Source organism: Porites lutea, chromosome 1 (assembly GCF_958299795.1).
Source record: "Porites lutea chromosome 1, jaPorLute2.1, whole genome shotgun sequence".
In the NCBI taxonomy this organism is placed as follows: domain Eukaryota; kingdom Metazoa; phylum Cnidaria; class Anthozoa; order Scleractinia; family Poritidae; genus Porites; species Porites lutea.
In genome coordinates, this window is record NC_133201.1 from 12,719,194 (window position 1) to 12,733,209 (window position 14,016).

At 37.9% G+C, this 14,016-nt stretch overlaps 1 protein-coding gene across 2 annotated transcripts in view; it reads left to right on the top strand.

Annotated features, from left to right (window-relative positions):
* The first annotated feature begins 1,781 nt into the window (after positions 1 to 1,781).
* LOC140945435 (eukaryotic translation initiation factor 4 gamma 1-like) overlaps positions 1,782 to 14,016 on the top strand; it is a 32,242-nt gene continuing 20,007 nt past the window's right edge. Inside the window, exons 1-5 of one of the 2 annotated variants that reach the window (XM_073394468.1) lie at positions 1,782 to 2,103; positions 2,261 to 2,292; positions 2,453 to 2,493; positions 8,103 to 8,363; positions 8,609 to 9,920. In XM_073394468.1, the coding sequence (XP_073250569.1) occupies positions 2,039 to 2,103; positions 2,261 to 2,292; positions 2,453 to 2,493; positions 8,103 to 8,363; positions 8,609 to 9,920 (1,711 nt within the window). In that variant the 5' untranslated portion in view covers positions 1,782 to 2,038. The remainder of the gene's footprint in view (positions 2,104 to 2,260; positions 2,293 to 2,452; positions 2,494 to 8,102; positions 8,364 to 8,608; positions 9,921 to 14,016) is intronic. The other variant, XM_073394462.1, reaches the window with a different exon arrangement.

Below are 14,016 nucleotides of genomic sequence, written 5' to 3' on the forward strand. Positions count from 1 at the left end.
TACATGCATCTTCCTACCCTCAGATAGTCTACTGATTGCGCGTGAGCGGTGTTTGGAATTATCCAATTGGATGAGCGTGAATAAAATGTTCGCGTTCACCACGCAATACGTAGTCATCGAGTTTCCTGAGCGCATGTCAGATTACCCAGAACCGAAAATTTCAAAAAATCCGTGTTCCCGCTGCACTGAGGCTCTACATTACATTGCATTGTGGGATACTATTCTTTCCTCCTCTGGTTCAGAACAGAGTATAACCAGCGTTCGTTGCAGCCGGACTTGTCGCTCGAGACCAAAACTAGGAAAGAGCTCGATATATCGGGGATTTAGAATGTCTTCGACGCAGGCTAGAATAAACCTGTAACTTAATGAGAATAAATAGGTATCGAATTGCGCAGAAATTTCCTCGGTAACCTTTCAGACTGCCAGCTCATAAAATAAAAGTAGAAATACTTATTACTCATAAGTCAACTAAAAATTTACACAAACTGATTGAATTAGAGATTTGTAATGTTTGTTTATTTCTGAGTGCTTATAGAATAGTTTAGTTCAGGGGAGAAAAATGGGACAGACCGGGGGAATCTTAGGGCGTTAGATTTCACTAAAGTTTTTTTTAGAGGTTGTAAGTTAACGGAAGTCTAATTCCTGGGACGCGCGTCCCCACATTCTGATCGTTTGTTTGGAACACCATTTCGCGATTGTATGCCTCAAAGCAGTCTCTTGTTGTCCTCCAATCCACCACATTCTATTCGATTCCTCTCCGTCCAGCATATTGCTATTTTAGACGACAAGTAGTTCAGAGGGATAATAGAGCGAGCAGCGCACGCCGGCCCGCGTAAAAAAAATGCTTGCTCTACGTGTCCCTGAGGGAAAAAGGGGGAGTTCGTAGTTTTTGTTTCCCTTTAGATCATTTCTATATAATTTTACCCTGGATAACTCCAACCATGTTACAAGCGCGTGACAAGTCGGGGAAAAAAACATGTACTGAAGCCCGAAACATTGAATCTGTTTTAAAACAACCGTGTCAATTCTTTGTCTTTATTATCTTTGTCGCTCCAGTTCAAGTTCAGTGTTCATCCCTGTGTACTTTGTTGCTTAATTGAATTCCCTCCCCATTCATTGCTTATTTCCTTATTATTTCCGGTTATTCGGCTTTTAAACACCCGATAACTCAAGCTTTTTCGATTTCCCTTGAAGGTCCTAGTTATCGGGAATCGACTGTAAATAAATAAATGGCTGAAAAACCTCCCTGCCCTTCTCTCTGAATTTTCTGAATCCATCACTGGGCTTCATTTGACGTAAAAAAATGTAGGGACGGTGGAGCTGGGGGAAGAACTTTTTCCAAAAAAATAAAGACTTACGAAGAGGAGAGTCTCCTCAGCCTCATCACTTCAAGACACTAGTCATCGCCCCACCTTCCCTGCTGAAAAAGTGTTCCGCCCCACTTTTCCTTGTTCTGCATGGCAGACTACGAACCCAGGAGGCTACAACGCCTCTGGTTCAAGAGAGAAAGTTGGGGGATGTTGCTTTGCTGATGAAGTGAAGATCATAATATTCAGTGCTTTTAAAAGGGGGGCTCGTATATGTAAGCTGTTTTGAAACAATAACTTAATCAATATCAAACGGTAAAAAAAAATTACTTTTGACTAAAGTTCCTTTTTCGTATGATTAATTTCTGTACTTTTATCTTCACGACACGGCATACAAGTGATGATTTTCGCGGGAAAATTTGAAAATTTCTCCATGTGCAGATCACGTGGCGTGTTCTTGTTAACATGACGTCACCACTACCGGATTTCTCTGCGGCTTCTCGCCGAAGAGCAGCCATGTTGAATTGAAAAAGTTTTTATCCATTCTAATCTACCCGTTTTAAACATCATCAAGAAACCAGAAGATAAGGAAGACAGCGTTAATCATCTGAAAATACGTTGTTACTCTTTGTTTTGTGTTTTTGAACTGTTTTCAAATTCATAGTCCAAAGCAACGGAAGACCTTCGTGAGAAGCTTCATTTGTCGCTAGCGTAAGAACGCTTGCGCCAAAATGCAGAAGGGGAAAGCTGCTGCTTCCCCGCCTGCTATGATTCTTCAAACCAGGGCACCACAGCAGTATCCTTGTTGTAATATCTTTGAAGACTTTCGTGAGATCTGTTAATTGTAACTGAAAGTGAACTAGATTTGATCCATCTAACTTGTATGTGAGTCTTTGTGTTGTACATTTCCCGAACAAGTTTGTGGGTTATATTCTTTGACTCTTTGATCTTAGAAATGCTCGTGGACCGCCGCCTTCACAACAAAGTAAGTGTTGATTCTCTCCTGTTTCTTAATTTTGAAAAACAGATCTAGACATGGAGTTGAACGCGATCGGGGAAAACTGCTGACGCTTGTACGAAAAAAACATGGGTTTCCGTGAATTAATTTCAAAACGCCATTAATTTTTTTTCTTTTTTGCCTTTAGGATCAGACGATTTTAATCCAAGACAAGCACAGCCTTACCAGGTAAAATCACTGTTTAAGTTCTCTCGAACTGCGCGTTGTTTATGTCGAGTCGTCGAAGGCTTGATTTGATGCTGGTGTTCTCGTGTCTCGTGGAATTCTGTGACTTCTTGTTGCGTAACAAACTCTCCCTTCGTCGTGATGAATGAATTTCTATTTACAGATGTTTTGTTTCGTTTCCAAGGACTGCAAATTTTGCTATAAAGCGTACTGGTAAGCTCAAGTGTACGATATACGCGATACTCTCAGAAAGCTAACTAAACTTCTCGCTCAGTTGATTGTTTTAGGAAATATGAACGTTTGTGCTACTTCCGCTAAAGTAGTAGCCTTTGTTTTCCGTAGAAAGATCATCTAAGATATTTGTACATTGTGTAGATGAACGGATAATAAAAGATATTGCGGGGAAATGGGACTTTGCAATAGTATCTGTTTTTAGTCTTGATTGCTGGTTTCAACGCTGTTCAAATTCGCTTCGTGCTAGTTTTTTTAAATGATCGTTTTCTTAGAATCAACGAGATCAGAGTTCTTGCTCTTCACAGTCTTCACAGGGAACTGATTTTGGCGCTAAATACAGCCCTGTTTGTCAAACAAAGTTGTCTTTTTTCGTGCAGTTTTGTGCTTTGCTCTGTCCCCTCAATTATTTTTCAATCCTTTTCACGTGGTAATTGAACGAGCTGTTGAATTTTCTCAATCGACTGGTTTGTAGCAAACGGGGGTGGGGCGATATACTGGTGGCAGAATAGATAAAAAGATCAGGGTTTATTTTCAGTAGAAAGGGAAGTACTTTTGTGAAAGTGAAACTGCCGAAACTGTTACTCTGAAGTGTTATTGGGAATCCCTTTTCGGGATTTCTAAATAAGCTTACATAGCAATTTGCTTTCACTTTCGATCAACCATTTCATGTTTGTCATCATATTATTAATCAACATATTGTACATGTATATGCCTTGAACAAAGAGCAAAGTATTTTTGCATACAGCTACAGACAAAGATAAATTCAAATCGATCGCTTTTGCTTTTAATGTTTTTATTCGCTCTCTTTCACAAGGGGCTTGGAACTTTGACGTGAAGGTTAGCTAGGTTATCTTTTCATTAATTAGTTAGCCATTACACTCACCTTCAGCTAGACAGAGGAAAAAAACATGTTTTCCCAAAGTAAATAAGATGTAAGAAGTAAGAAGATGTGATTTGTTGTACCTCAAAAATGGATCAGCCAACAGTATTTACTAGATGTGGGGAGTGTTGTAACTTTGTATTCTTTCCTTCTATTACATTGTTTAAATTAGCCTTTCCCCCCAAATTTCTCATAGCCAAGTGTTCTTTGCATTGTTGTTGTAAAGCAATTTTTCATTTAGAGTTCTTGTTAGAAAAAAAATATCAGCAAAGAAAACTAAGCAAGGTACACTTTCTTACTCTTACCATCTCTCCTTGCTCCTCATCGCTAGCTAGGGATGTTTCGCCAGGAGGTGTGTCTGGGCGGCAAGGAGCGAGGAAAGCGGGCTGTGTTTTCAGGCAGGGATTTCAATAAAAATTGAAGTCGCCAGCAGGTTTGAATAGAGTGGGTAACCGACTGAGCCGTTGGTCCCCTTTCTCTGGGGGGGGGGGGGGGGGGTCTGGGTGCATTATGCCCTAGAAAATTTTGAAATTTCAGAGCCCTAAAATGCATTCTAGGGGCTAGATTTGAGGACAGAAGAGCATGTTTTTCATTCAATTTATCGGTCACACAATCAATTCCTACAAGCAATAAACAAATGATGAAAACTGAATCACGTACTTTTGCATGTAAACAAATTCTCAGTAAACCTGTAAAGAAACTTGTAAAAAAATGACTGAAATAAAGCATTCACATGAAGGCATTGTGCAAAACCAGTGGGCCTTTATGTAAACACATCATAATAGACCTTGTCACAGTTTTCGACACCATCTTGATGAGTAGGCAAAGGAGTGAGAAATTACAGTGCTTGTATGAGAATCTAATGACAAATTATTTCCATAAAACGGCTGTTCAGAAAAAAATATGACTTGTGAACTAAAGCTAAAATTAAGGATTGTACAAAAAAAATGGGGGGACATAACTGTGCTTAAATTTCTCCAGAGGCTTGCTTTAGATTATCCATATATTTGTCTGTAATTTTTCCTGCGACTTTCTTACCGGCAAATGTATAGAAAATTCAAAAAAGTGGTTTTAGGTCTTTTAGGGCATATAACGTCCTGAATTTTTTTCAGTAGAATCCTTAGGAGTGAAGCTTAAGTTTACAATTCGTGTTTTTTTCAGAACAGTTGTTGTACAGAAATTATTCGACATTAGATTCTCATGCAAACACTGTAATTTTTCACGCGTTTGCCTACTTGTCAAGATGGCGTCAAAAACTGTGACAAGGTCTGTTACGTTTTCATTCAGATTTTATGATATATTTTTTGTCTACTACGTTATTCAAACTAGTTGCCTCTTCTTTCTAGAAAAAGTAGTGGACCTCTATGAGTAAAGTAGTTGACGCGTTTCGTCGGCCTTCTGTGTTTATTGAAACCCCTGTTCAGGCTAGTTGTAGGGTTAAAGATGACGAGAAGCACTTCAATGGCCATTGAGGTCACCTGTTGTGGGACCCGAGGCATGTCACAGGGTGTTTTAAGTTGGGCATGAGCTTTCTGCTGTTCAGCCTAAGAATCGAGCATTTAAAGACATCAGTAAGGCATTATAATTTTCTTGAGAACTGTGAAAGTCAGTAAGCTAATGTGTGTGATTCACTCAAGAGGTCTTATGAGAGGTACACACCAGGGGCTTTCATTAAGTACATTAACATGTAGCACCTGTTATAGATGAGCTCAATTGATGTTACAGGAGATTAAGGGTGAGTTCAATTGACCATATTCTGGAATTAGAATATACAGAATAAACTCTAAAAATCACTTATATTTTGACTTCCATTGCATGTAAAGTCCAGATACCAGGTAGACATTAAAATAATAAAGATAGTTGAAGCATTTCAGTGGTCAAAACATTTGTGGTTGAAGAGATTTCTCCCAAATTTCTGGGTATTTGTATTCTGGAATATGATCAATTAAATGCCCCCCCCCCCCTCCTTAAACAGTTAGCTAAGGGCCTCCACAGACTAGACATTTAGTTCTCAACAACTACGCTTACTTTTAAGTCGTCGACAACGCAATTTTTCTGAGTTAAAACTGAAAATTAAGCCAGTGTTTGCGAGTTTTGGGGATGTTCACCTCAACTACAACAACACGCTTTCCAACAACACTTTTTTACGGCCATTCACCTATGTGAACAAAAGCAAAAAAGGTCACCGTATCGTGTAATACACGAGCCTGAATATTTTGTGAATTAACTGCCAAATCTGATAAGATTAAGCCCTTGTTTATCAAAATAATTGTGATAAAGAGCTATTACAGTTTTATTAACAGATTTGGGAGCTTTCCTTGGAGAATAAATGTGAAACAAGTGTAAGATTGCAGTGTAGAAATGACTGTAAACAAACCACCATCTTGGGTCAAGCACTTGCTCAAAAGTTTGCCTGGTTACCAAGCATAAACATTCAGTTCAAAATAATTGATGCTAGATGATTTGTTTTGAATGAAAAATGATTCGTTCGTTGTTTAATACCAGCTTTAGAAGATGTAGAAGTCATTAATAACCACTTATAAAGAAGAGGATGAGCAGCTAGAGCTTTTACAGTCAAAAACTTGACTCAATTTTGTTTCGTTGCCCGAGGATACTTGGTTACAAGACGCACCCCAAAATTACAACAGATTTAAAGCTATCAACCAAACTTTCATTGAAAAAATGCTGCGCCTTATAAGCAAAAAACTACGGAATACTAGTGTGTGGAGATTTATAGTTTACTTTTCGACAACTATGGTATTTGATTGTATCTTCGTTGTTAGTGGTCAGTGTTCTTTTCTGCAAACATAAATGGTTCGAGGTAGGTGGTGAATAAATTACACAAAAAAGATTATTTTCTTTGAAGTATCAACACAGCACTGGAAGCTCATGCTGATGATAATCTTGCCATTATTGGCACATCTTGTTGTGAAAAGCAAGTTTTTGTGAAAAAACTCACTTTAACAAGTATTTATTCCCCATGCCCTCTTTTTTAATCATAGTTTTCCCTTTGGCTTGTTTCCCTTTATTCCCGCTCCTGATCCTTTACATCCTTGCAAGGTTTTTTTGCAGTAGCTTATTTCTAGTATGTAGGTAATATCTTCCCTTTCTCAAGTTTGAAAATCGACTCTTTTGACTACCAGTGTTTCTCCTGGACGCTGCCATTTTGATTTACATTCATTACAACCATGCACAATGAATCTTAGTTTCCAAGTTCTTGGCAGACATTATTTGTTATCAACATGTTATCAACAACTACAATACTCCAGGACATAGTCAGCCATCAATGACTTTTACTTAATCATAAAGGGTACCGGTAGTTGTGAACAACTTAACAACTCAAAGGCATAAAAGTTTTAAGAGGGTAAATTTTAATCCTATGCCTCCTTCATAGAATAATGACATGCTAGGGAAACACTTTTTTGGTACCGTGCCCTGAAGTCATGGAGATCACAAATTTTTGGAAACATGTGGAAAACAATAAAAAATTTTACAATTTCAAATGTGTTAACCCATTCACTCCTGGAAATTTTGCTGAAAATGCGTTTTCATGCTATTTGAGAGGTTTTCTGGTCACTGTCTGGCTGTAAAGAGTTGAAAGTTATACAATTCATAGCCCTCTGATCCAGATGCGAAATGTTAAGTTCGAGCGTGCACAGAGAGCAAAAATTTGAAGATAGGGTTTAAAAATGATACAGCAGTATTGACATTTTCTTTTCACCTTTTCTCCTCCCCTCTTTTTTCACTTTTCTTGTCTTATTTAGTAGGCATTTACTAGGCTTCATTTTGGTGGGAAAAGTTTTGGGGAAAATTGTTAGGATCTCAGGGTTAGATGAAAGGAAAGGTAAATGGGTAGTACGACAAGATTTTCATGGAAATTTTCTAGTCAACATTACACGGTTTATTGCCTTTTCCTCTTTGACTGACTTGTGCTTTGTCACCCTGCACAAGTTAGATGACAAAGTTGTCCTTGACAATTAAAGCTGATGACTTCACAGGTAGTAGAACAGACGTGGATCTGCACAGGCGGTTATGGGTGGTTCAGGGGTGAAGGAGTTACAGAAGTACACGCGAAGTAGCTAGAGTGATAGCCTGAGAAAACAGCCAACATTTTGTGACTCCACTACTGTTTTTCCCCACAAAATGATGCCTGAGAAACAAGTGCAGAAATTCCATACTAATGAAGCATCAGTGCCTAGATCTGGGTAGTGCTTTTGATTAGTCTTGGCAGGTGGGAAATGTGCTTCCATCAATCAGAAGTGCTACCCTAATATGGGTAGTGACATGTCATCAGTATGGATTGTCAGACATCATTTGGTAGGGAAACTAGTGGTGGTGTTGCAAAATGTCAGCTGCATTCTCAGGTTACTAGAGAAATAACTTTGCTTATAGGTTACACAAGGTATGGATGGCAATGTTAGAAACCCAACAATGATTATTACACATAGAATCAAGTTTATTATGTGATAATTAGCTAAGCATCTCTTGATTACTGCAGATGCCACCAGGACAGATTCATCAAAACCTAGTTATGCAGCAGATGCCTGGACCTCCACAAGGACAGCCACGCCTACCAAATCAACAGCCATTCTACCCAAACCAGCGACCCATGAGAATTCCTCGGCATCAGCCCCAAAATAATCAGCCGATGTACTCTTCACCCCCCGGAGGTCCTCCTATGGCTGTACAGATGATTGGTCCACCTGCTACAACTCAATTTATGCCTCATGGACAGCACCCTCCATTTATGACACAACCTGTGAGTGTGATAAATGATTCTTTTCTAACCCATACTTTCAGTTTGGAGTATACTTGTTCCATCCAAATTTCTGATGGATCCATTTTGTTAGGCAATTTCACTGCAATCATATATTTTTTGCCTTGTAACATGAATTTTTGCGAGATTTAAAGCATTAATTATAATATGTTCGAACATAAGTTTCTGAAATTTAATAGTGTGTGTGCTATAAATAGTCAGCTAATAGAATTTTTTGTGGTTTGCAGGTTGATTTCTCTCTTCCCATGGGTAACCCAGGGCAAATGCAGTATCACCGCCCTCAACAACCAATGCAAGGACAATTTGCTCCAGTGTCTGGTCCTTCACAGCCTCAAGGTTCTCCTTATTTTCAACCGACACCTGTTTACCAGGTGGGACAGCCCACCCCTCCTATGTACATTGTTAGAGCTCCTCCAGGGCCCATGACGGGAATGCCCCAATATCAAACTCAAACATTTGAGCCTCGTACAAGGGAAAGAAAAATAATCCAGATAAAGGATCCAAATAGTAACAAGGATGTAACACAAGAGATTCTCAATCGACAGCCTTCTGGGAGTTTAACAGGAAGCACTGGTGGTACCCCTAATAACATTACTCCAGACATTTCAGGTCAGAGTAGTAGCTCGAGCACCCCACCCTTGACATTACAGCAGCAAGCTGAGGCAAATGTCAGGGCACAGTTTGCAGCGCAGGTCGCAGCAACACTAGTTAATTCAGAAGACAAGCCTAAAAAACCAGAAGTTATTATTCAGAAAGCGCCAGTAAATAATAAGGCAGTTGTAGATACTGTTCAATTAAAAGAGACAACAGCTACACAGAAAAATGAAGTGGTAAAAGAAACAAGAACGAACCCTACTACTGGGATAGATACCCAGGTAGCTGAAAAGCCTGTTGAAAAGCCTCTTGAAACAGAGCCTAAAGAAGTGCTTGTGAAAACGCAGCCTAAAGAAAAACTTAGTGAGGGAGTTTCAGGAGACATTTCATTAGGCCCAGTGTCCTTGGTTAGCTCTGTGGATGCAACTACGTCAGCTAAGGATATTATCCCTAATGTCAGAGTCGAGATCTTTACTGCAGATGAACTACGTAAGAAGGAAGCGCAACAAATTAGCTTAGCTGCTGATGGCGAAGTCAAACCTGAAAGACAAGAGAAATCAGAGGAAACTGCAAAAGAACCTGTTAGTGATGTGATGCCTGTCACAGAGACAAAGACATTAAATGGACCTGTGGCACTAACCAATGAGGAGACTGACAAAACAGAAGAAGTTGTAACTGTTGAGAGTCAGCCTGTACTTGATACACCACCAGTGCAGGCAAATGTTGTGGAGACCACTGAACCCACAGAATCCGCTGTAGAGGTACCTGTTGATCAACAAGTTAGTGAGACTGAAGTATCAGCTCAACAAACTGAAGAATCAGAGGATTTGCCAACAGCATCAAAGGTAGAAGATGCGGTAGCAAGTGAAAAGGTGAATGGTCTTGATGGAGATTTAAAGACAGCTACAGCTGCTCCCAGGAATACTGTTGATGCACAAGCAACAGGTTGGTATCATCAACGATGGTGTGCTACTTCGCAAAAGAGCGCTATGTACACATGGCTCTCTTGGGTGGGGTGAGGGATTTCTCCCGGCTTCTATGAATAGGATCCCTGGGTGGGGTAAATACAACCAAAAGAAATCCCCATTTCTTTGATTCCCCTGTCTGCTTGTTGTATTTACGTAGCATCATGAAATCTAAGTGATGGCGCTGACTACTCATAAATTACCAGAGAGCGATTTTTATTTGACCTTGAAATACAAAACAATACACAAACTACCAACAAATGATTGGTTTGTTGCATAGACGCAAACCTCAGTGGCTTTTTATTGGTTCAGCACTGAATACAGCTGTAATCAGTGTATTCCCAGCTGACAGTAGATTGCTGGAAAGGAGTTTTCTACAATGTGGGGAACAGAAACTGGACTGCAGATTGGACTATCGAATGATGCTTTTTTTCCATTGTAGGGTTTTCTTTGGTGGCATAATTATGTTGATCAATTTCTCTATTCAAATTATCCACTCTATTCTAGTTAAAACAATTAATTTAGAACACTCGCAGAAACCATTTTTCAAGGTCAGAACAAGTACAACAGTAGAGCTTAGAGATAAGTGTCAGTATTAGCACTCTTCAAACACATTACTGATATTACTGCTCAAACTGATTGATATAATATATGAGGTACATGTTATTGTTCTTGGGCTTTCTCTCTCATTTTTTTCATTAAAAGTATGTAGTATTTTGATGGTGGCTTAACATTTGTTTAAAATAACTGGTGTTGTTTGAGAAATGTTTCAAATGTAAAGATTGTTCTGTTATACTTTTCTAGGGCAAACTGCAAAATCTGCATGTATCACATAATTTGCTGGTATTGCTTGTCAACTTGAATTTGAATGACAGTTTTAGAAATGGCCACTTGCAAATAATTTGAATTATTGCCATAATCAAAATATGGAAAGAGAAAGAAAAGGAGGCTTATTATCAGCAATTTTTAAGATGCCTGCATTAAGTGGGTTAACATTCGTCATTTCTGTCTTTTTTGTCAAAGAAATAATATCCTCCTTTTCATTATGAAGAAGTATCAAATGTAGTCATGGGAAGCTCCAAGTCCAACACATTTCTTGAAAAAATGCACAGAAGCTGTATAATCTTTTACTAAACAAATTGTCTACTTCCTGTTTGGTTGTGCAAAACAAGGCTATTTTAACGTGACTAAATGGCATGTCCAATGAGGTCACCAAGAAGGTGCACTGCCCAGACAAACATTCTTTGTCTGTCATGCTTTGTCTGATTTAGTGCTGTGTACTAGTGCACTTAGACTTCGTAACGCATACAGCGAGCAATACCCTACACACATCCAACAACACACTGAAGATATTTAGTAGGAATGAATTTTCTCTGTAAGAATTTTAGTTGTTTTGCTTGTGCCAGTAATTGCAGCAGAACGTGAGATGTAATGGACATTGATTAGGAGAAATGAATCTTCTTACAATTCTACATCTGAGACCTCATGAATACCATATGATTTATTTCATCATTGATTTGATTCATATCATATCAGTATGGAATCTTTTGGGCCAAAACACATATCGCTCTCTGGCAAGTGGATACAAGTTAAGTTTAAGGGACAGAGAGCTTTGTGTTTAATAATTTATGACTTCTATTCATATTACAATAACTGCAAGGTCAACACAACAATAGTGCATTGTTTGATTCCTAGAAAACCGGGCCCAGGGTGTGTTGTACAATTCCCAGAAACAAGAATGTTGTAAAGAATGTAAATTTAGTTTGACTAAAATAGTGGTTAGATTTCTATCCTTGTGTCCTTAAAAGATGAGTAGGCGTAAAAAGACTCCTAAAGCTTTTGAGGGGCCAAGTAAGTTTCATTGCCTAATACCTTGTTTAATGGTTTCCGTATTGAGTTGAGTTAGTTGTTTTATAATAAATTGTTAATCAATTATGATGGATTAGATTATCAAGTCAACTTTCTGCAAGTGTCTAAATTTACATGAATATAAATTTCATCTCTTGTGTACAATAACCAGACTTCCTTAAAGATGTGTTGAAGTACATGTACCTGTACATTTCCTGCAGGAAAAAAAAATGAAATATGCTAGAATAGATATTAGTGATATCTCTTATTGCTGAATTAGTTTTCATAGTAGAGCACAAGAAGTATGACCTCTGCTAAAACAATCATTAAGAAAGTAAAGGTATCTCTCACTTAAATGGCCACACAGACTCGGATGTTATGTCATAATAAAGAGGTATGCATGGAAGTACTAATAAGAAGCTATTACTTAAGTGGTCATGTACTGCTACAGTATTTCATTCAAAAACTCTAAAGTTAAAAATGTAAAGTGAACAGTCTAGTAAAACTATAGGAAAGTGCTCGGGTACTTTAATACGTTGAAAAGATGTACAGTGGATTAATGACCAGTATAACCGGAAAGTTCTTCTCAAGCACCTTTCCACTGAGATTAGGCAACTGTTAAATATATGAATAGCATAACACGTGGAAGTAGTTTGTACCAGTTAGTTAGCTTTTCCTGAGTGGTTAATCCAATCAATTGGTTCTGCTAGCCCCAGTATGGGCATCAAATAGAGCAAGTATCATAGTGAGGTTTGAGGAACATATTTGTATAATGACAGTTACTGCTGTAAAATGCTATTTATACTTGTTCGGGTTTTTTTTGTTGGGATAATGTTTAAACTCAAATTTTCAAAATTTTTAACTAGTTTATTGCAAGTAAAGTTTTGAAAGGCTGCAAATAACAGGGTGTAAAGCGTACTTTGTACAATGTTATTCATTAAAATTACTTTTTAATCTGTATTGTTAATCATTAATGTTATATTGCTTTCATGGCTTCATACACAAGCCAAAAATTCGATACCTGCATTATATTTAACCCTGAGGTCATTGAGTTATCACATTCCTTGCTGAGTATTTCATGTTCAAAATTGCGCAATATTTCAGCTCTGTGCTCTCCTGTGTATATCCTAGCAAGACTCAGAGTTTTCTTCATCCATTTGGCAAGTTTTAAGGGTTGCTTGTGCTTGCTGGCAATAATTGCCTTTGTAGATTTGACATCAGCTACCTCTATAAGTAAACTTTTCACAATTGTGCATATAATTAACTGTTAATGTCATGCAACCATGAAAAATGGCTCATGAACTTGTGCATTTCTTCAAATCCTAATCAGTTAATGCCATTTTGGAGTTTATTTGGTGAGGTTCTCTCCTCTTTGGTCTGATGTAAGTTAATTGCTATTTTCTTGCAAGTGAAGGTGATAGTAATTTCAGTCAGGTATTGCATTGATTTATATCGGTAGTGAAAAATAGTGTGATAGTAGCTTGAAGGATAGTGTGTAAGATAGCAGGTTGTGGAAGTTGTTGCACCAGTATCAGACATCTGTGGTAATTAATATATGTTGTGTGCTTTGTTAAAATATGATGACCTTAAAATGTCTAGTTTTGCTTACCTTCCTGTTTGCATTTTGAAAGCTACTTAGCTGCATTGTTTTATTGCCTTTTAATGTGCTTCACCGCTACCTCAGTGACAGTTTTCAAATTCCTCTCTGTCTTCTCGCTATGCGGTACATTCCTCAAGTAATTGGAAATGTAATTTATAAGCTTCATGAAACATACCCAGATTATAGAGAAGTCTTTAACTTTGTAAGCTTACTTGTTAAAACTGAAATCTTCTATAACACTAACTTGAAACAGTGCATAAGTTTAGAACAGAATTAAAATCAATCTTAATTTTATCACATTTGATATGCAATTCACTTTACAGTATGCCAGTTTATAGTTTATCTGTTTGTCAGTTAAAATTTTGTTTTGTATTTCCTCATGAAGCTTTAAAAGTGGCAGTAACATAAGGTGTTATACTTTTGCAACTTGTCCATTCATACATATTTGTACAGTAAGGTTCATGAAAACAAAAAAATAATTTGCCTGCTTCAAAGGGGATTATCCGTTGCCTGTCAGTTTTGAAGATTTCTGACAGCCTCAGTCTCTGAAAACCTGAACAAGGGATCTTATAATTTCCTTCAAAATGTCCATTCCTAAAAGTAGCAATATTTATTGCAGAAACTTGCT